Raw genomic sequence first — 20505 nt, forward strand, 5'->3', positions numbered from 1 at the left:
GCGTCCATTGATACTTTGCGCTCACCGATGACCTTGAGGCACAAACGATCCGCACGCGAGGTGTTTGCCGATGACGAAACCGTGGGAGGAGCAAAGAAGATGTCGGATCGCCAATCGCCCACTAGCGACTACATGAAGAACCCAGAAAACGGATTCGACACCCTCGGCCGGATGGTCGGTCTAGATACCGGTCTCGGGTTCATCACCTCCCAGCCCTATTCTGGGTACCTGTATCGCGGCCCCCAATTGGGGAGCTCCGCCGTTTCCTCGTTTCCGGGCATGACCTACAGCCCGGACAGCTTCAGTACTGAGGCGCCGCCGGCGACGTCGTTTGGCTTGTGGTAGGCATACACTTACCGGACCCTCAGGACTATGCGGACAAATATGTATATTCTCCTGACCAAAGTTCACCACAGGTGATTGGTATGTAAACCCATCCGCCTGCTGTACATACTGTTCCTTCAGTATCGCTTATCGCAGCTCGTTGTGTTGTGTAGTTTAGACTGAAGTTCTGCTGCTGTCGATTATTATTCATCGAAAATGGCACGTAAAGTGCTGACGTTGTATAGACTACTTATTCAATATCGATAACATTTGTCGCATGACCACCGCGGACCCTTGTTGCTCTGTCTGCTAGATTTTTCGGCCAGCCTGGATGCGAGAAGGATCGAGAGGATCACGTTCTGTTCACCAGATTGGCCGGTGGCGCCAAACAACGACTTGGTCCGTGCGCGCATATGGAAAAGTATATATGGGTCGCCCGGACATATTGATTCCTTACCACTCTGGCCTTTTGGCTTAGATCAAGTGTAGTATCTGTTCTTAATAGTTTAACCACTATTATGGAGGCACCGCCTCCATTATTGGTTATCTAATTTTTGCCGCCCTTGTCCTCAGGCTCTGCTTGCAACCTGAGGATGCGATGACCTTGCCACTGCAGTACAGGCTTGTGTTGTCGGGGGACCTTCCTTATTCTTTTGTGGCACTTGTTTCTCTGGTCAGTTGGCCAGTTGAAGTGTTGTTGCAAATGGATATGGGGCTTCTTACTTGGGTTTTTCTGTGTTGAAAAGCTACACTGCTCTGGAGTGGTACTACCTGCAATGTGTGTATTGCTTTCCTGTCGCGGGACACGGGCGGCTCGCGGGTGGGAAAGCTCGCGCGCTTAGTCAGCGTGTCCCGGGACACGCACGTGAGCTCGCGCGTTAGGCGCCCGCGTGCGCGTGCCGCCCTGTGCCGTGCGCCCCGCGACGCTGGCCCCCGGACACGGCGGCGGCGGAAGCAAACCGTCGCGCACGTCGTTTCCGGCGTGCCGGCGCGTTCCGGGCAGCGCGCGGGAGGGCGCGCGCACGTCGTTGCGCACCGCGCGGGGGGAGAGACGACGGCGCGCAGGCGGGCGGCAAACGGCCGTTTGGCTGCCAGCCGCATTCTTGCCTAATACGGCAAGTGCGTGGCGATTTTCGGCTGCAATCTGTTTTTATTTTATGAATATCATACCTCGTCTTCCAATACACCCACATGTTCAGGCTTTTGTTCGTTCTTGTTGATTGTAGCCATCATGGGTCGCATAAGGATCAGGGGGCAGTCACACTCAGGCTGGTCATTGAAATTCCCACGCTAACTACTATACAGGACAGTATTCGACAAATAATTTACCGTGTGCAGGGCCTGAGGCCCCACATGTCTGAATTTACTCCCTAAGAAGAGACCACAGAGGCCTTCGCCCAGGCCCCGCATGTTCCCCCGCACCCCGCGCGCCCCACGAAGCTGCGGCCGGGCACGAACCCGCGGCACTTCCCCCGCGCCCGCGCCGCCCCGGCGCTCTGCCTTCTCCTGCATGACGAGCAAGTCCAGCGCGTCCAGCGCTGTGAATACGACTGGCAGCGGTAGCGCGTAGGTGCGCCGGCGTTGCGCCGTCCCGCACGCGCTCACTCAGCGAGGGCCCGTGCGGGAGCCGCATGCGCGTGCACATGAGCGGCAAGCCCACGGGCAGCGATGTGCCCTCCCCCCTGGGCGATGGGAGGAGGTCAGGGTGTAGCAAGCGCGAGCACCTGCGGGGCCAAGAGCAGTGGGTGAGGGCGTGAGCAGGGCGAGGGGGACGTCGTGGTTGTCGTGGGCGTGGGCGAGAGTGGCGGACGAGGGCGAGAGCAACAGCGGCGGCTGAGGGCGACGGCGCAGGTGATGGCTGAGGGCGAGGGCGTCGTTGTCGTTGTCGTTGTCGTGGGTGAGGGCGAGGGTGGACAGCGGCGAGGGCGGACGGTGGCGAGGGCGATGAGGGCGGGCGACGAGGGCGATGAGGGCGGACGGCGGCGCGTGAGAGCAGCGAGGGCGGGTGACGAGGGCGACGAGGGTGGGCGACGAGGGAGACGAGGGCGGACGGCGGCGCGCGAGAGCGGCGAGGGCAGACGGCGGCGCGCGAGAGCGGCGAGGGCAGACGGCGGCAAGGGCGACGAGGGTGGGCGACGAGGGCGAGGGCAGATGGCGGCAAGGGCGACGAGGGCGGGCGACGAGGGAGACGAGGGCGGACGGCGGCAAGGGCGACGAGGGTGGGCGACGAGGGCGATGAGGGCGACAACGGCAGGATGGGCAAGGGTGTAGGCGGCATGCGATGGGTTGGGCGAGGGCGTGGGCGGCAGCTGAGAGCGAGCGAGTGATGGGGTGGGCGAGGGTGGATGTTGTGGGCGAGAGCAAGAGGTGTCTAAAGATGGACTAATGTGGGCATCAGTCACGCTGAAGCAGCCGAAGCGCGAGAAGAACATACCTGAAAGGTTTTGCGTGTCCCATGAAGAAATAAGTTGCAATTCTTCATGGGACACGCTGGCCTGCGAGAAAAAAAGGCGCCCCCGCCAGATTTTGCGTGTCCCATGAAGAAATAAGTTGCGATTTCGTTCATGGGACACGCGGGGGGTCACGGAACACTGAGTAGGAACAAAACGTACCTCGAGAAGAGGTTCTTTGACGGCCTCGAGGCCGTTGACACCCCGCGTAGGGACCGGGATCGTTGATCTCGGGAGCGGCGCTGCGCGCGGCCTGCTAACCTGCGAGCTTCAGGAGTTAGCACACAGGAGCCTGGCCATTGGGAGCACCAGTCCGCGGCCAAATAACGGGCATACCTTGTCTTGCGCGTCGTGTACATGGGGAGACGGGCGAGAGGGAGGGGGTGCATGCACTCTTCCAAGTCGTCGGGGCGCCTATTCTGCTTCCGGATATGGGTGACAGAAGGTCTCGGAGCATATCCGGCAAATGCCGCGCTGCCGGCTGCCGAGCCTCACGTGCCGTTTGCAGCCACATCTCACGTGCGGGCGCCTAAATAAGGTTTGCGTGTCCCACGTCGATCTAAAGGTTGCTTATCTGCTATTGTGTTTTTTTATTTTAAATCTGTAGTGTTATTTAATGCTGTATAGGATGTTGATGCCATTATTGTCCTGTTTCATACCATAGTATGTTGTCTGTGCTATTGTAGAGTAGTTTGCTGAAATTGATGGTCCCAAGGGGGCCCATTGGAGTGCGCTGTGCATCATTCATTCTCTTCGAAGCTCTGATGATTGTGTTAATAGCATCCTCGAGGACTTGACAGTAGTAGGTCCAATATAGTCCAACAGTCTCCATAGCTCCGGCGAGTTTATGCATGATTTAGCCAATGCTATCATATGATAATACATGGGCGAGTTAGTAGTGTTCCAACTGGAATCTGTAAGATACATGTATTCTTGAGGGACAGCTCTAGGAATACACACAAATTGAAAAATACTGACACATCCTATCCATACAGACATCTGGAAAGGAAAATCACTGAAGAGTGATGATCATCGTGAATATCCACCCTTGTACCTGGGACCTCTGTCGCCATCACGTCTTCCACGGTCGCGGTCATATCCTCCACTATGTCGCTCATCGTACCTCCGCGCCGCCCCTCGTACCTGTATGGAGTCGGTCTCCCGCGACGGCCCCGGTAGATCATCGTAGACGACCCGTTTCCGCCCACCCCGCTGCTGGTCATCGCGTGCACCGTTCCTCCCCAGCGATAGCTCGAGGTGCATCTTTCCGCTCCGTTCCCCACGATCCCTTCCGCTTCCGCGGTCTCTTCCGCCGCCCCCGCGTCGCTCCTCGCCCCGGCGCGTCTTGTTCCTATTGCCAAACCAGTCATCCGGGTCCAGGTCCGCTTCCTCTATCTCGCGGGCACGTTTCTCCATCTTCGCGCGTTCCTTCCGGCGGCCCTGTTTGCCAACGTCCATCGGCGCCTGGAAACCGTACCCGTCTGCGAACGCGCCCGCGACTTCCCAATCTCGAGGTGCTCTTTTAGTACTTGAATGGGAGGGAGTACGCGCAGATGCATCCGCGAACGGCCCAGAAAGAAGGTTATAAGACCCGAAGGCGGAATATTCGCGAGGCGCATCTGCTGCACGGGGCATGCTTCTGCAATCCTGTAAAAACTGTGGTCAGTCATTGGTTTCTGGGGATTAAGTAATGAAGACGCACATCACCAAGATGGCCACAGCCACCACAGTTATAGCACCATTCGTCCGTGGCGATGTATCCTTCGCCGCCTTGGCCTAAGGCCAATCTACGCTTGCCTTCTCGTTCTTGCAGTATATTTTGCCGCTCGGCGTCGTCGACATATTGATATAGACGCCACAGAGTAGGGCATTCCTGGAAGTAATGCTCCAGGCGCGATCACCAACAAATTGTTTCGAGAGACGTACGTTGGTGTTGTGCGTGTGAGAGCCACAGCGATCGCAATCCTCGTAGCTGCTCGCTGCGCCTCTACTCGAGTGGCGATTTGGACATGTCTAACGCGTCTCGGTCAGCAGTGGGAAGAATCCTCCATACTGAGAGTTCTGACCCTATTGATATGTCCCTTCATACCGCACGTAAAGCACGTCTTGCTGATCGGACAGCTCCGCGTCGAATGTTCATCGCGCGCGCCACATGTCAAACACTATGCGGGGACACGGGTGGTTGGATGTATGAGCACATCTCACATGGTGGTCGAGACAAAAACAGACATACTGACAATTAGGACTGGACATTCATATGTTTTGTGCTCTCCTTCAGCGCCACAATTCTTGCATACGATTGTCTTGGGCTTGGACACTTTGTCCTCCTCATCAACCTGATCGAAATACCGGACCATCCAAGGCGCCTATATGCACCATTAGTTCAAGGCGTCCATTTTGCAGACAGGTCAAAGCGTACCCTTCGATCATCATCATAGTCAAGGTATTCGATATAGCTCTCATCATCTGATTCATGTGGTGCTGGCGCTAGGATTTCGACCGGTTCAACTCCATCTTCGCCGAAGACAGAAACATGGACCGGCAGTAACAGCACAGGCGGTTCCGGTTCTCCGTTAGTCTTCTCTTCAGGGATTCCATTCGGCTGAGCGGGGATATGGACTTCTGTCTTCTGCACGTCGACGAAAAAGACAGGTGTTTCGGTTTGGGCTGTCGTGTTAGCATCATCATTGCGTCGCGACCGTCGTGGAGAACGTGAACGACGCCGTCTATCCTCATCCTGGTTCCGGTCGCGGCGAGGTGTCCGCTCTGGTCCTCGCGCAGTGTCACCTCCCTCGCGACGCTCTCGTTGTGTTCTACTATACCCATTCCGAGTGTCCCCCCTCGGGCTAGTGAGGCGATCAAGTAGCGACCTGTTAGAGCGCGGGGTGTCCTTCGTCCGTGATGAACCCGCAGTCGTGCCAGTAGAGACTTCGCCAACGCCTCCTTCTCTCCCACCGATAGATGTATTTTCGCGCGAATGGTCCGCCGACGTCCCCGGAGAACCATCGCCAATCTCACCGTCCTCCATAGCAGCACGTTTGCGCCTCGTCGACCGCCTCTTCCTCGGTTTGCGCCCGGCGGGGGTGCCGTTCGTCTTCGATTCCTCAGTCTGCGCAACCTCGCCGTCAGAGTCAAGGACGATCCATTCTGGGATTGGAGATACCGTGAGGTCTATGATTTCCGGGTCTGGAGACGACATAGATGGCTCGTGGCTGTAGAGAGAGCTGATGGATGTTGAGAAAGGGGGGCAGAGCGTGTGTTAGGGATTCGAACGCGGGGGTGCGCCCTCGACGGCCGCTCGATCAATAGACGCCACATTCGCGTGGAAATTTGCGCCTATGTCCGTATATGGTAACTGTCGTGGTTCACACTGGAGTGACGAGCACGCTGCACATCGCGCAGTTGCTGGCATGTAGTTCAAGGTCTTGAACAGGAATTATATGCTGTATACATTGAAATACTTGAAACTAACCGCCAAACACCTAACCGAGATTTCCTGCGCAAAATGGTTATCAGCGAGTTTGCTGCAATCCGAGTCCGTATTTCACCATGTGACCCTACGCAACATATGAAGCAACACGTTATAAATTAGAAAACAAATGAAGGTATTAGTGACCCTAGCTTGCAATATCTCCCGACCAAGAAGGTGTGGATGTGGCTGAACACCAAAATTTATCGCTTTAATCACAAGTCGGACAGGCTGCATGTCCCTAGCTTTCAGGCTCAAATGGCACGCTCTCGGAGAGAAGGCCGGCGATTCCGACGTGTTGATTATGTTATTTGAAGTATCTGTCCAAGTAGTACGAAAAGCGCGCCTAGAGTTTCCGTAAAAGGCTTTGACTTGTTCAATCTGGAACGATACTCTGAACAGCGTCAATGGATACAGATGAGATACGCCAATGTCACCGACTTCAAACAGCGCAGATCGCAAAAGAATGGAGACATCATCTCACGATTATCCACTTCCGGGGCCCGGGCTCGGTATTGCTCAATTCAATCACGCCGGCTTCTGATGCCTTAACACTCACGTATCTCTCTTGTCATCAAGATATGATTATATGGCCAACGAATGACTCTATCTCATGTGGCGCTCACTTCAATGAAAGCTTGACACCTACCAACCTCGAGACCTTGACGCCCGGAAGATATCGAAACCTCGAAGCTCGGAGCAGAATGCAATCTGGGAATCTTCGATCTTCGGTCAGTACGCGCGGCGCCGGTGACCGGTGACCTGCAACATCACTTGAGCGGCGTTGCACACGCTTCCGTGCGCTGCATGGCATGCGGTTCCCACTCCTGGAAAGCTCTTCAGTTTCATCAAATAGCCCAACAACCTGGCGAGCTTCAAATTCGAGAATGTACGGAAAGAGTCGGTGAACGGATCCACATCGTTCATGCCCTGAGGACTGCCGCGGACCAGTTCATGGACCGCACATGTTAAAGTTCGTCCGAGACCCGAAGCGAGAACGATCAACGAAGATATATCGCGTTTGTCTGAGCTCTGTCAAACGCGTAAGGAATGTACAGGACGGCTCGCGCAAAGTCTGCGAGGTACTACAAACAATGCCAAATACGGTGGCATGTGCTCGCCACAATCTCAAGTTCCAACAGCACAATGGGTGGCATACCAGTTTGGGGATGTTCGATGCCTAGATAAGAGAACAGAATTCCGACGGACATCTGATACAACAAGGGTTCCTTGGCAAGTAATCCTGCGAAGGCTCACTATTTGTGGAAGTTCATGTATCCCTCTTAGTCGTTGCGACGTCAACTCAACTAATGGAAACTTACTTAGTACGTTCAAGAAGCATTCCCCTTTATCACTTTGATTTTCAAACAGCTGTCTCGAAGCTATTTGACACCAACAACAATGTCGGTATTTAAAAATTGGCGCTCTGCGCCCTAAGATGTTCATCATATCTTGTGCACCATCCTCGTCGAGGGCAACACTCTAGCAGCTTGCCGGAGAGGTGGAGGGGCTCATGTCTACACCACTTCACCCTATGTTCACGACATAATTTAAAGCATCCGACAGATCCTAGTTTCCAAGCCGATGTAGTCAATTTGTTCGAATTCGCGATGGTATATGAAGGGATATAGGGCTAGTTGTGTGGGTGACAAAGATGAAAATAGCCGGTATAAAGGATGAAAATCGAAGAGCGGAGAGAAAGAGAGAGAGCGTAAAACCCGCGGCTGCCAGGAGTCAAAAACAACGAAGTCAAACCCGATTGACAAGCCCAACCTTAAGAGGCATGCAGGGCTCCGTGGCGTCAGTCCCAACAGAAGGATAGTGGACAGGAGACTGATTCCAGGAGATCTCTTTGTCCGTCAACTCGAAGGTAAAAGTGGATATCAATGTCGATAGCACGACCTCTGTACGGTGAATATATCAGCGAGTGCACGTGTAGGAATGCAATAGGTAGAGGACACAGACTCATCTCCAGTTCCGAGAATTTGAATCCGCTACGTAAACATCAGCATATTGCAGTACTGCGAAGTCTACGGAACCTACATGCACGCGCGTTTACCGCCCAGGAAGGTCATACTAGAGGTTGACGGAGTTAGTGGTTGGTTTAGCCGTCAGTTCACCGACAGCATTGACGTACATATGCGAGAACACCCCGGGTGTAGCAGCCTCCGTCAACGTACTAGGCAGCGGAGACAACCAGCGCTCTGGCTTCCATTCCAGAGCGTCCGCGCCCCATCTTGCCTTATTCGTGTTCGCGCCAAGCACGCCAAGAACAATTAATGTGCCCTCTGGCACGGGGACTTCGGACATAACGCTGCCGTCCACGCCGATCATGGGTTTGGACAGAGGAAGGACGGAATCCTCCCTGGGGCTAGTGGACACATACATCGGTGAGTGGTCATTTTGTGAACAGACAAAGCTGGTACGCACACGCGTGTCGAGAATGTGACCGGAGGATAGCTACAGATTATAGACGGCCCAAATGAGTCGCGACGCAATTTGTGGGTTTGACGACATACAGTCTGAGGGTCTCTCGACATACTGCGTCAAGATATGGCAACTGGATCAGTTTGTCGTACGGTAGGTCTCCTTCTTTGAACGCATCGGTCACTTCGGCGCGCAGTTTTCCCTGCACTTCGGGATACTGTGCGAGATTGTGCAAGATGCGTGCAAGGGCATTTGAGGTAGTGTCGGTGGCAGCAAGCAAAAACGTTCTGACATGTCCAGTCAGCGTGAGCTCAGTCCCGACGGCCGTAGTCAACGCACGACATCTGCGCAATAAGCTGATCGTCTGGGAGCTTGTCGGCGTCGTCTGCCATCATGTTGGCCTTAACTGTTCGCGTATTCAGCACGGCCATCAATTGGACTGCAAGTGCACCCACTCAGGATACTCATGATGTCCTTCCCTTCGCCGACTTGGCGCACGACGAATTCGTCGCCTATTTTCAGCGCCCCCCGCTTGGCGTGGAATAGTGCAGTCGACTTCATGGACATTAAATCGATAATCCCCTTCAGTTTATGTATTGCTTCGACCGGGAACAGATCCAGCGCCATCCGCCGGAACGAGGGGGTTCCTATCCAGTCTACGTACGGCAAGAGTTCGCGCCAGAGGTTCACCTCCTGCAGGGTGGGGCTGTGCAAAAGTATAATTAACTCATGAGCACGTTGTGTGGGGGTTCTAGAGGGCACAGACGCCACTTACAATAGCCTCTTCAGTGCGTTGCCATATTCGTCAGTCATTTTGCCGCCCACGAGAGGGTCGAAGGAATATCCCAGACCGCCCTGGCCGATGCATTCGAGCGCGATACGGCCCATCCATGACATCATGTCCACTTCTTGGGGGCCCTCCCATACTTGGGAGCTGATTGCATCACGAAGCTGATATGGACGGGCAGCATGATCAGACACTCCATCTGTGCAAAATCACCGGAGAGCCTGTGCACCTTGCCAGTAATCCGGTAGAATGTCGGCAGCAGATGGCGCATATGAGCAGCGGAGAAGACGGGGTTGAGCATCTTCCTCTGCTTCCTGTGCTGTTCGCCTGTTGGTGGATAAGTTGCCTAGCCCATCGATAAGAGGTAATTTGGCAGACCCATAGATGCGAGCAAACCTGGGCCGTATATGTTCTGGTTGGTGCTGCAAGCAAGCACGGTTATCAAGCGAATCGCGCGCATCGCATGATAGCAGAAACATGCCTGAGGAATGCATCCGATTCTTCGAAGACACTCGCCTCTTTGATCAAGACGGTGTACAAGGCTTTAGGATCTTGGACGCAGAGCATACGTTCCTGACGAAAGTAAATGGATCAATTGCCTGCATTATCGAGGAGGTGAAAGAAACCTACGCCACAAAGTGCATGCATTTTGACTATGCCGCCATAGTCCTGGGCTACATGCTCTGTGAACTTCCACCCTTGTCGCCCAAAGTAGTCGGCCATATTGCCTGTGACAATGTGAAGTTGACTTTTGCAAACCAGCTCACCACCTTACCTTGTAGAAAAGAGCTAGACGCAGGGCCTGGGATGTTGTCGAGAGCAGACGCAATGCGGCGCAATCGCACAATTCGCCGCGACACCCATGCTACCACTGTCACCAGAAAGCCCAGCAATAAAAACCCTACTGCAGACATGGAGGGTGGTTGTGGTAGAGGAAGACGTTGCGGAGATAACACGAAGTTAAGAAGGCCTGCGTTGATATATAATTCGTTGCGCCCGTCATATATAGGCCCGCTGCCTGGGAACATTGACATTGGCCGATTGAGTCCGTTCGCGGCCAGATTGTGCTAGCCGTGACGGGCGGACATCGTCGCACCCTCGATTGCCGGCACGAGTCTACCACGGCTTGCAAGCCAGCCAAGAGAGGGTTCTGAATAGAAGTTGCCGGACTGTTGGGAAAACTACGCGAGTCGACGCGCTCATGCGGAACAAGAGCTCGGGCGGTGTCAATCAACAACGCTGCCGTAGCCGCGGCCTACATGTTGCGCGCCAACTGGATCGAGAGTATGGTAGAGGATACGCCATTCACGCATGACCACGGGTCGCGGGAAAGCCGCCCGGCCCCAGTTTCCTGAGTGACGGGATGATGCGGTGGTGGTGTCCGTGATGCAGGGAAATCATGGCGCGATTTTGGAGATAGCACTGACTATTGTGGAGGGCGTGCCGGGTGCTAATAGTACTACGTCGCCGCAGGTCGAAAATGCTGAAAATAAAAATGACGAATTCCGGGTTTGGGTAGGGCCACAGAAGCCATCCGGGCCAAGTACAGATGACCAGACACACCGCCCGTTATCGGGAGTGTGGGCCGTGCGCTTCCTGTGGCTGCCCGGATCAGATATCAGCGGGCTCATACCGCCTCCCAATTTGGAAGGCGAAGGCTTTGGATCCTAACACACACAAACAACCGTTTCTCAGGGCCTCGACTCCTTGCTACTCGGGTCCGCGGTGACATAGAAATCATGATGATCCCGTCACTAAGATACAGAGGTGCATCTTCAGTTTCATCAGGTCGTCCAAATATTGGTGCGATGATCGGCTACAACTTGGTAATTGGGAATAGCCTTTCAGGGGGGCTCGGCTATATGAGCCTTTTTGCGACCTTCCGTGTACTCATCGGCTTATGAAGACGAAACCGTCATCAGCCGTAATCATATATAGAGCAAATCCCTTTTGTAAGCCTCCGAGGATCGACGCCGTACCGTCGAACTGGGAATCGATGTTCAAACAGAATCTCAGATCGTGACGCGAGCTATAGTCGCCATGCCAGTGACCATGCGATGAACATGGAAGGTCGAGTGATTCAGCCGGCACATTCAAATCACAACGTGCGATAGATACCATAAGTAGCGTGAAGGGATTCCTCGAGATCGAAGTCATCGGGAGCCTTTCTATCGATTGCGGCTGCTGACACCCTTACTTTACACGGGTACGCAGGACTCCTCCGAATCCACAACAGGGGCCTGTAAAAGGTCTCACATGGACTTTGGAAAGATTAGTCTCGTCGTCCTGGCCCGTTCATTCGCAGGAAGGTTTGCAAATAACTAATCGGATGCGATGTACACCGTGACGAGAGCGGTCGCCGAGCGAGTCCGGGTGCCTCAGCGCAACGCTGTCATATTTTACAATTAAAATCTACAGCTACATAGAATGAATTTGAATTCGGATCTCGGATCTGTACCTGAGTTGCTCGCGATGCCCGGAGGTTTGAGCTCTTCGCTGAGGTCACAGGCCGGTCTGTCTTTCTCATACTTCTCACGCTCCCAAGGGCTGCAAAACGCATAGCATGAGCAACCTGTAGAACGCTCTCAGACGCGGTTGTGTTCGTAGTATGACGCGAGTCACGTTACAGGTTATATACGGCTGTGCAACACTGCAGGCAAGTACCCCGACTTGTCAGTGGTCACCGGTCACTGGTCGGTACAGACGCCAGTTTCTCCCACCAGGGTGTCCAACAAGCGCGTAAGCACCTGTTCGGTCTATGCAAGTACCATGCGCCGCGTCCTTATTCTTAGAACCCACATACAGGGCCTGGTCTACCTCCGACCACAAGGTGAGCACGCAAATAGCTCAAACGGTGCATGCATGCATCCTAACGCGCGCTGCGGGACAACACAGGCATAGATGCAGCGGCGATAAGAGTCTAGGTGCCCTTCTCTCGACGCCCGTCATTCATCTCATATAAAACACCGGAGATGGGCTGCTTCCACTCTACGCCAAGTTGGCGTCGCGGTCGTCACCACTCAGGGCCAGACGCGCCTAATCAGCTTCCCCACCCGGACGAAGACCACGAGCACGCCGACCCGCGCCTTATTCTTCCAGACGATTACCGAGATCAGCGCGACCGATACGAGACCCACGTCGCACGGACGGACGACTCCCACCGAGGATACCAGCCCTCACAGTACTCTCAGCGTTCTCAGCGTCCCCAGGCGCGCAAGCCCGTTCCACCGGACGACGACTACCAACACCATCAGCGCTCCTTGTCGCGGACCCACAGTCGCCCACCCAGACCGCAGGCGCGTCCCTCGCACCCCTCCTCCGCCATGCAAGAGATCGAGCAGAAGCTGCAAGAACTCGTCCGGCCCGAGAGGTACGGGCGTGGCTTCCGTCCCTCGTTCTACTCCGCGTATGCGCGCGCAGCCAGGCGATACGGCTTCGAAGCGGGCAAATACAGCGGATTCGCGCACCGCAACAACGTCGTGGTGAAGATACGGAGCCTGCAAGACAAGGGCATCGAGCACGAGGTGCCGGCGGAAGCCATCCAGAACGGTGCGCCCTGTATCTGGCGATCGGATCCGCGAGTGCTGACTTGGTATTCATGTGCGATCGTGCACGGGCTTTAGAGTGAGTCCATGTTATCTCAGATGCGCGTGGGGCTGATCGAGCTCGCGTATCTGGCAGCCTCGAATACGTCGTTCCCGTGAGCATCGGCACGCCTCCCGTCACTTTGCATCTGGACTTCGATACAGGCTCATCAGATCTCTGGGTGTGGAGGTCGGTTGCTTCTTTCTCTTCACATAAGGCCCCTCTTCATATTACCAACCCTTCAGTTCTGAGCTTGCAGGGGCGAGTCAGTACAGAGAACAGCACCGACTGTATCATCCCCATCGCTCTGCCACAGCCTCGAAGACGGACGGGACCTGGAAGATCTCCTACGGCGACGGCTCGTCCGCGTATGGCGATGTATACACCGACCACATCAGGGTGGCTGGCGTACACCTGCACGGCCAGGCGGTAGAAGTGGCGCAACACCTGAGCTCTGGCTTCTTGACAGACAAGGGTAACGACGGGCTGCTCGGCCTTGCATTTCCTCAACTCAATACCGTGAAGCCGCATCATGTGGCGACGCCTGTGGAGAACATGATCAACCAGAAGCTGATCGACCCAGTCAGTAAGCTCAGTGCACATCGACGATACCTGCCAACATAGTCTGTCCTTAGCCCGTTTTTACGTGCAAACTCGGACATGGATCTGAGCCGAGCTTCTATTCCTTCGGTAAGCGAACAATGTCATTTCCATGACGCGGCTGATACAGGCAGCAGGCTTCATTGACCATAATGTCACTAAGCATCCAATCGTGGACCATCACGTCGACGAGTACGTTCCTTCAATCCATGCTGCACTCGCTTGAGCGCTCACCTCTCTGCCACAGCTCCCAGGGATTCTGGCAGGTACGCTCCACCGCGTATGTGGTGAATAGGCATGAGCATAAGCGGCCGAACAACACTGCAATCCTCGACACGGGTACAACACTCTGCCTCGTACATGATGACGTTGTCGAGGAGATCTACAGGAATATCCAGGGCGCACGGTATAGCAACAGCCGCGGCGGGTGGATATACCCGAACACGGCGAAGATCCCCGAGCTTTACCTTGCGATCGGACAGACGTTCTACAGGGCGAGTGTCCTTGTGCATTCGCCAGAGCGTATCATTAATAACATGCCAACAGTTGAACGAAGTAGACTTTGCGTACAGTGACGCCGGCGACGGACATAGTTTCGGTGGGATCCAGAGCAGGGGCAACCTCAAGTACGACATCTTCGGTGACGTGTTCCTCAAGTCGCTATACATTGTCTGTGAGTAGTTCTGCAATTAGGCAGGTCGAAAAATTGCTGACAGGATCTTGCAGTCAACCAGCGCGACAGAAAAGTCGGCGTCGCACAGCGAGACGACTAAGTTATACCTTTTTATGAACTGACGATGTCTTCACGGAGGGATGATCAGCGATGTGTGCATGCTTTATATCTAGTTGGATATCCTCTTGTATTCCATTACGTCTCTGTACAGTGTATGCCAGGAGCATACGAGGTCAAACAAGATAAAAGGCATCGAGCTCGTCAATGGGCACGATTGTCCTGCACCGTCTGAAGGATAGGTCCTCCGACTACGTCTGCACCAGGAAGAAGCCAGCGGAATGTTATACTCAGACGGATATCTCGAGGCAGCAGGCCCGCCGTTCCTGGCTTGTCTTCACACTCAACTTCATCCTCCATGCGCTCCTCAATGCCATGCGTCCAGCCGTAGCGCGCCTCCTCCGTAAGAACAATCACACTCCCCGGCGGAAGGTACAGCCCGTGCTGCTGGCCTTCACCATGTGGCCCACTGTCCACCCGCTGCGACATGGGCTCGTCGCCCCTGCCAGAAAGCACCTTGGCGAATTGCATGACGCAGCCAGAGCCGAAGCTGACGCCGATGATGCCGTCGCCGTAGCGGTCGAGCAGGTCGACGTGTGGGATGATGCCGCCGCCAGGCCAGTAGAGGTTCAGAATTGCCTGGCGCGCACAGCCCGTGGGCTCAGAGGGGAACAGCAGCGTGTGCTTCTCCGGCGGAAGCAGCGGGCGGAGAAGATCCGCGAGTGTGGCGAGGAGCGCGGTGAGCACGCGCGGGAGGCCCCTGCCGGGGGACGAGGCGCGCTCGAAGAGCATGACCTGGTCGACGGCGCTCTTCTGGAAGTACATGCGTATGCACGTCCACATCGCGTCTTCCGCCAGTTCGGGCGGCAGGCGGAGAGCGGGGTCAAAGTACAGGCCTGGGATAGGCGGCGCGGTGCGTCGGGCTGGAAGGGGGGTGTTTACGTGGTCTGGGGCTGTAGACTGTACTGCTGTGGGTTCAGTAGCGTCACAGCCTTCCACTGCAGAGTGTGGCGACGGGGTATCGTCAAAGAGAGAGTCGACATCATCCATGTCTTTCGCAAAAGTATCGTCGTTCTGCATCCTGTGCAGACTAGCCAGGTCGGTGACTATCCTGAGGCTAGTATGTTGTTCCACAGCATCAGAGCCCTCTTCCAAGGTTCTCAAGAATTTGGTGGAAGGGGAGTCGGCGTGGTCAACATCGCTGCGCTGTCGCTTGCGCGAGCAGGACATGGAGGTGCATCAAGCGCCCGAGAGCACACAGGGGTAAAGAGTTTATTACGTAAGTCATATTTCCCAAGTTTGGTCAAGCTGCCGTGAAGCCAACCTGTTCGCTGTATACCAGTCTATCCGGGAGCATGGAGCAGAAAACCCCAGCAGGTCGCCCTATCGTTGACCGTGAAAAGGTACGCGTTGACTCTCGCTTGTGCCGGGAAGCTGCTTTTTAACATCCCAGCGATTGTTAGACCGCCCCCTTCCTCATACGCACCTTCATCAAAATTGGCAGCTTCCACCGCATTACTCAGTTCGAGGACGGTCCGATACCCACCACCGACGAACAACAGATATTTACCTGGTAAGCTGAGCTGTTTAGCTCCACTCAGTGCCCAAAGCACACGCTGACTACTGTCCAGGAAGGATGCAACTCTCCGCGAATTGTTGACCACCCTGCGCGCAACCGCGCCCGCCCTGCCTGAGATCCGCCATCCTCTCGCCCGCTACTCCTTCCGCACGCTCTACGCCGACGGCGCCACGCGCGGCCATCTTGCTTCTAAAGACCTCGGCATCGTCTACTCGCGCGACATCCTTGGCGAGCCCGGCTCGCTCACCTCAACCGCACCGCGTCTCCTCACCGACGAGGACGTCCTCCCCGGCCCAGACGAGCGCACGCTCGACGAGCTGCGCTTCGTGCCTGGCGACTACCTGTGCGTCGCGGTCCTCCTCCCCAAGAACGCGACTGTCGCTGTCGGCCCCGGCGGCGAGCTCGCTATCAAGGGCGCTGCGCCCGGCGTAGGCACGGGCACCAGCACTGCCGCAGCGAACGGATGGAAATCCGCCGGCCGTACTGATGGCGGGTGGAGCGGGGGCGCGGCACCCGCTGCTGGCCCGCCAGGTGGGTTGGGCAGGGGTGGTGGACACTGGCGTGGAGACTCGAACCCGGCGCCCCCGGTGTCCCGGGGCGGGCGCGGTGGCGGGCGTGGTGGAGACTTTGGAAGGGACCGCGACCGTGACCGTGACCGCGACGTGGACCGACGTGTTCCTCCACCGCGACGGGACTCCCCGCCCCCACCGCGAAGGGATCTGCGGGCCGACAGAGACAGAGGTGGGCGAGACAGACGGCTGTCAAGGTCCAGGAGCCCTCCCAGGCGGCGTGGACGCTATGACTGAGGTGCTGTTCATGCTTTGTTTTTTGCTGCCTATCTCTTGTCGATTGCATTCGCGTCCTGACGCCGGCGCGCGGATCTTCATGTACGCCTGCTATGAATGCTAATTGCTTATGTGCCCGATCCGATACTCATGTGCAATAGTGAAGCACAGCGTGAATGCAGGTCATATAGCACAACATGTAACAGCACGAGAGTACAATGGGAGGGTCGTCTTCTCTTCATTAATCGCACAACAAATGCCGCATGTCTACACACGATGCGGGTGATGTTTAGCAGCCCCCACGGAGAGCCAATACCAGGTGCAGTACTGTGCCTGCGGTGATGTTGAAGTCCTTTGCTGTCTTGTCGTCGGGCCTATAAGCGAGTCGGACGGTCAGTGCTCTTGACCTGTCCACGAGTGATCACAGTGCGTACATCTGCCGACCAGCGAAGATCAGGCGCTGTTGGGGTGGAGGTACACCAGACTGCTCCTCGACCTTCTCCTTTATACGTGTGATCTGTTGTACGGATGATGAGAAGGCTCTTGCCAAGCGCATTTACACGCCACACTGCGCCCGTAAACTCACCTTGTCTTCGGGGTCGATATCGAGCTCGATCTGAAACGGAGGAGACGAGAGACCACAGTGAGAAATGTTGCAATAAGTATTACATCGGGGGAGTGTACGATCGGCCTACCTCCTTCCCAGTGAGAGTCTACGGACACCAGAGCGCGTCTCAGTTTGACATGCTGACATATGGTGGGATCGCAAGGCGCAGACAAACCTTGACTTTGATCATCATCTTGGCTTATTGGGAGGAGAGATATACAACGTGGAGGAGAGTTGACTGGAAGGAGAGAGTGGCAGGTGCAGAAGCGGATAGAAATGGATTACAGAGAGAATGCTCTCCCAGAAAGGCAACTGCTCATCCGTGCGTCCTAGTACAAGCGCCTGCGCTAGGATTGATCAGAACAGAACTCTAGCCGGTTTGTATATCTCATGTATCGCCTATCTTCCCATCGCCATCGCATCCCCTGGCACCACCGTCAGTGAACACCGTAGCCCTTACGATGGCCAGCGACCGCTTGCAAGCATTCAACAAACTCCTGGAGGGCGCGGAGGGCGACCTGCCTGAAGAAATCAGGCAGAAGCTCGTGTCCGCCCTGACATTCCTTACTCGCCCAGACGACTTTCTGGACAACATCATGATGCAGCTGAAGGCAAAGGAGCTGCGGGTGTATGATCGTGAGGAGGACGGCAAGAAGCATGCGCGCATCGTGTTCGAGCTGGTAGTCCAGAAAGGTGCGCCTCAACAACTCAAGTGGGATATAAGAGCCTAAACTGAGACGTGCTATAAGGCATGACGAACCCGCTTAACAGCATCCACGGCGGCTGTGCCGCGTACCTCGTCGACGTGTGAGCACTTACCAGGCACGTCCCCGCGAAGCGCGCATACTAACGGCTCGACAGCTGCTCATCCGTCGCCCTCAGTTTGCTGAGCATCGCGACCAATGGTCCTGTAGAGCTAGTCTCGCAGTCGCTCAACATGGTTTATCACGCAGGTGCTCCTGTGTGGGTTTGACGGCGTATATAACACTTGGCTTCATGGTTGACCCTGCCTGTCTCCAGGGGCAGCAAATTGGAGATAGTTAATGTCACGACCTCCAGCGGCAGTCGCGTAGTATCTGCCCGAACAGAGGCAGGTCTCTTCGTTTCAACTCGGGTATGCATCCTCATGAACTTCGCGCAGATCTGGGACGCGACGCACCGGCGCCTCGTTGCTTCTGGTACTCACATTAAGATGAAGCCCGGAGCGCCGAAGCCGAAGCCGAAATTGTGATCGTGCTCATGTAAATGTTCTATAGTTCTGCGTCATCTCATCTGTACAATTGTGTACCTGCACGTCTTCAATGCTGTATCGCCTCAGTGATATCTAGGGACATCATTAGATAGTGTCTCCGTCCTGTCACATGAGGCATTTACACAGATGCGACAGGTACGTGTGTTCACTTCTGTCTGGTAAGCTTGACTCCCCATTGCGATCACGGGGAACGAGCTGCAGACATTTTCACGGTGGCCGTACTGTGCCACTGCACGGGCGGCCTCTATCATGTTTCAAGTTCAGAGGTGTGTCTTGATCTTCTGACACGGGGTGCTTTGTTCCTGAATGGAACTCAACTTGAGCGTCTCGCTGTTGGACAATGATAGGAGCATCCACCACGGACACTATGGATATCCGGAACCGGCGCAGGTTGAAAGGATTGCCTACTCTCAGGAGACTTACGGACACTGTTAACAGGTAAGGTTTAGGTCGATTTCAGGGTGCAGGTCTAGAGCGTCCACTTACGTAGCTGCTGCGCTACTAGTAAGCTACTGAGTTCATATCCCGATACGTGATACCACGAGTGCGATTACGTTCGCCTCCCCGCTGTCATCGTCTCCCTTAACTGCCTTTGCTCCACAGCATGTCCAGTGACCGACATCGGCTACTGAACGACATCATAGATGGCGCACAGGGTAATCTCCCAGAGGAGATCAAGCAGAGACTCATCATCTCGCTCATGCATCACACGGAGCCGACTGATTTTGGGGACGGCATCATGAGGCAGCTGAAGGTCACGGAGATGCAGATGCTTAGGCGCGGGAAAGACGGGCACAGGCACGCCCACATCGTGTTCGAACTTGTGATCCAGAGAGGTGGGCATCCGTCGTGAGGCCTGCGTATGTTGATATCGACCATGTCCGGGGAGATATGAGGAGCGCGCTGGGCAGCATCCATGACAGTTGTCTCGCATATCTGGTCGACATGTCAGTGTATCCTCTTGCGCATTCAAATGAGAAACACAGCTCAGTGGTCGACAGATGCTCATCTATCACCATCGGCTTGTTGGACATTGTCACTGACGGTCCTGCCGAGCGGGTATCCCAAGCCATCAACATGATATACCATGCAGCTGCCAAAGCGTACGTCCCTTACGGACCTGAATTGCTGGTCGTCCCGTCGATTGAGTGATCCCAACGCAGGGGCGACACCCTGGAAATCGTGAACGTCACGACACACAGAAGCAGCCGTTCAGTATCTGCGCGAACGGAGGTCAGTTTTATGCACCGCACATGTGCACCTGAACTTTAGTGACTGATCATCCCATCATCTCGTCGCTGCATAAAGATCTGGAACGTGACAAATCGCCGCTTGGTAGCTTCGGGTACTCACATCAAAATGAGACCAGGGGCCCCAAAGACGAAACTGTAATAAAATCGATTTCATCATTCGTCGTACTGTAAGCTTCATCAAGTTCAATAATCGTCGGCGCATTGGCCTGGTGGCCACTGTATCGTGCCATAATATTAGTGAGTGCGGTGCCACTTTTAACCCCGTCACGTTCTGTTCATACTGCTTGCCAAACCGTGAATTCAAGCGTCAGCAAATAATCGTCTCTGGAATGCACAAACAGACCGTGAAATAATAATTGTGGCGTGCGTGAAATTGAGTCCGCACTCAGTGGCTCTCCGACCGTTCTCGAGTAGCAAGACTAGTATCGGAACGAAATCTTTTCTCAAGTCGCAGTAGCTGGTTCGACTTCATGTAAGATTCCTTAGTTGTCGTTATCTTCGACGTCCTGTCTGTCATCTCGCCGCCCATGACAAAAGGGCGTAGTACGGCATCATCGTGTTCCTACAGTGCCTCATCCCCCTTCAGGCCGCCGCCGTGTGTGACTCCGCATTCTCAAGCAGCTCTGCTGTCTCAACGTGCATATAAGCAGCTAATAT

General features: G+C 55.1%; 7 protein-coding genes across 7 annotated transcripts; 3 read left to right on the forward strand and 4 right to left on the reverse strand.

Annotated features, from left to right (window-relative positions):
- Positions 1-3383: 3383 nt before the first annotated feature.
- Positions 3384-5973, reverse strand: POSPLADRAFT_1150865 (hypothetical protein; the record flags this gene model as incomplete). Its single annotated transcript, XM_024486468.1, has 6 exons — positions 3384-3422; positions 3918-4421; positions 4477-4647; positions 4701-4787; positions 5012-5140; positions 5194-5973. 6 exons carry the CDS (start codon positions 5971-5973, stop codon positions 3384-3386), a joined length of 1710 nt encoding a protein of 569 aa, XP_024336332.1.
- Positions 5974-7816: 1843 nt separating this feature from the next.
- On the reverse strand, positions 7817-10402 carry POSPLADRAFT_1172856 (hypothetical protein). Its single transcript, XM_024488202.1, has 14 exons — positions 10233-10402; positions 10088-10185; positions 9939-10030; positions 9836-9879; positions 9687-9784; positions 9446-9621; positions 9126-9376; positions 9010-9076; positions 8763-8957; positions 8674-8703; positions 8381-8614; positions 8287-8319; positions 8209-8237; positions 7817-8147 (listed from the first exon to the last, which is right to left on the reverse strand). Exons 1-14 carry the CDS (start codon positions 10369-10371, stop codon positions 7993-7995), a joined length of 1641 nt encoding a protein of 546 aa, XP_024336333.1. The 5' UTR covers positions 10372-10402; the 3' UTR covers positions 7817-7992.
- Positions 10403-12780: 2378 nt separating this feature from the next.
- On the forward strand, positions 12781-14488 carry POSPLADRAFT_1184303 (hypothetical protein; the record flags this gene model as incomplete). The annotated part of the gene is made up of 8 exons (XM_024489070.1): positions 12781-13006; positions 13123-13231; positions 13288-13624; positions 13678-13732; positions 13780-13834; positions 13890-14136; positions 14189-14315; positions 14369-14488. 8 exons carry the CDS (start codon positions 12781-12783, stop codon positions 14413-14415), a joined length of 1203 nt encoding a protein of 400 aa, XP_024336334.1. The 3' UTR covers positions 14416-14488.
- Positions 14489-14576: 88 nt separating this feature from the next.
- Positions 14577-15422, reverse strand: POSPLADRAFT_1048854 (hypothetical protein; the record flags this gene model as incomplete). The annotated part of the gene is made up of 3 exons (XM_024479610.1): positions 14577-14852; positions 14928-15295; positions 15362-15422. 3 exons carry the CDS (start codon positions 15420-15422, stop codon positions 14577-14579), a joined length of 705 nt encoding a protein of 234 aa, XP_024336335.1.
- Positions 15423-15739: 317 nt separating this feature from the next.
- On the forward strand, positions 15740-16304 carry POSPLADRAFT_1094093 (hypothetical protein; the record flags this gene model as incomplete). Its single annotated transcript, XM_024483115.1, has 3 exons — positions 15740-15775; positions 15836-15945; positions 16004-16304. Coding segments are annotated over 3 exons (447 nt in total), but the record flags the coding sequence as incomplete, so codon positions are not given.
- Positions 16305-16884: 580 nt separating this feature from the next.
- On the reverse strand, positions 16885-17595 carry POSPLADRAFT_1184306 (hypothetical protein). Its single transcript, XM_024489071.1, has 5 exons — positions 17519-17595; positions 17432-17449; positions 17323-17352; positions 17171-17253; positions 16885-17110 (listed from the first exon to the last, which is right to left on the reverse strand). Exons 1-5 carry the CDS (start codon positions 17534-17536, stop codon positions 17026-17028), a joined length of 234 nt encoding a protein of 77 aa, XP_024336337.1. The 5' UTR covers positions 17537-17595; the 3' UTR covers positions 16885-17025.
- Positions 17596-17924: 329 nt separating this feature from the next.
- POSPLADRAFT_1080097 (hypothetical protein) lies at positions 17925-19987 on the forward strand (the record flags this gene model as incomplete). Its single annotated transcript, XM_024482985.1, has 5 exons — positions 17925-18036; positions 18093-18150; positions 18205-18306; positions 19759-19828; positions 19904-19987. Coding segments are annotated over 5 exons (426 nt in total), but the record flags the coding sequence as incomplete, so codon positions are not given.
- Positions 19988-20505: the final 518 nt, after the last annotated feature.

The sequence above is a fragment of the Postia placenta genome (assembly GCF_002117355.1).
Source record: "Postia placenta MAD-698-R-SB12 unplaced genomic scaffold POSPLAscaffold_12, whole genome shotgun sequence".
NCBI lineage: Eukaryota > Fungi > Basidiomycota > Agaricomycetes > Polyporales > Adustoporiaceae > Rhodonia > Rhodonia placenta.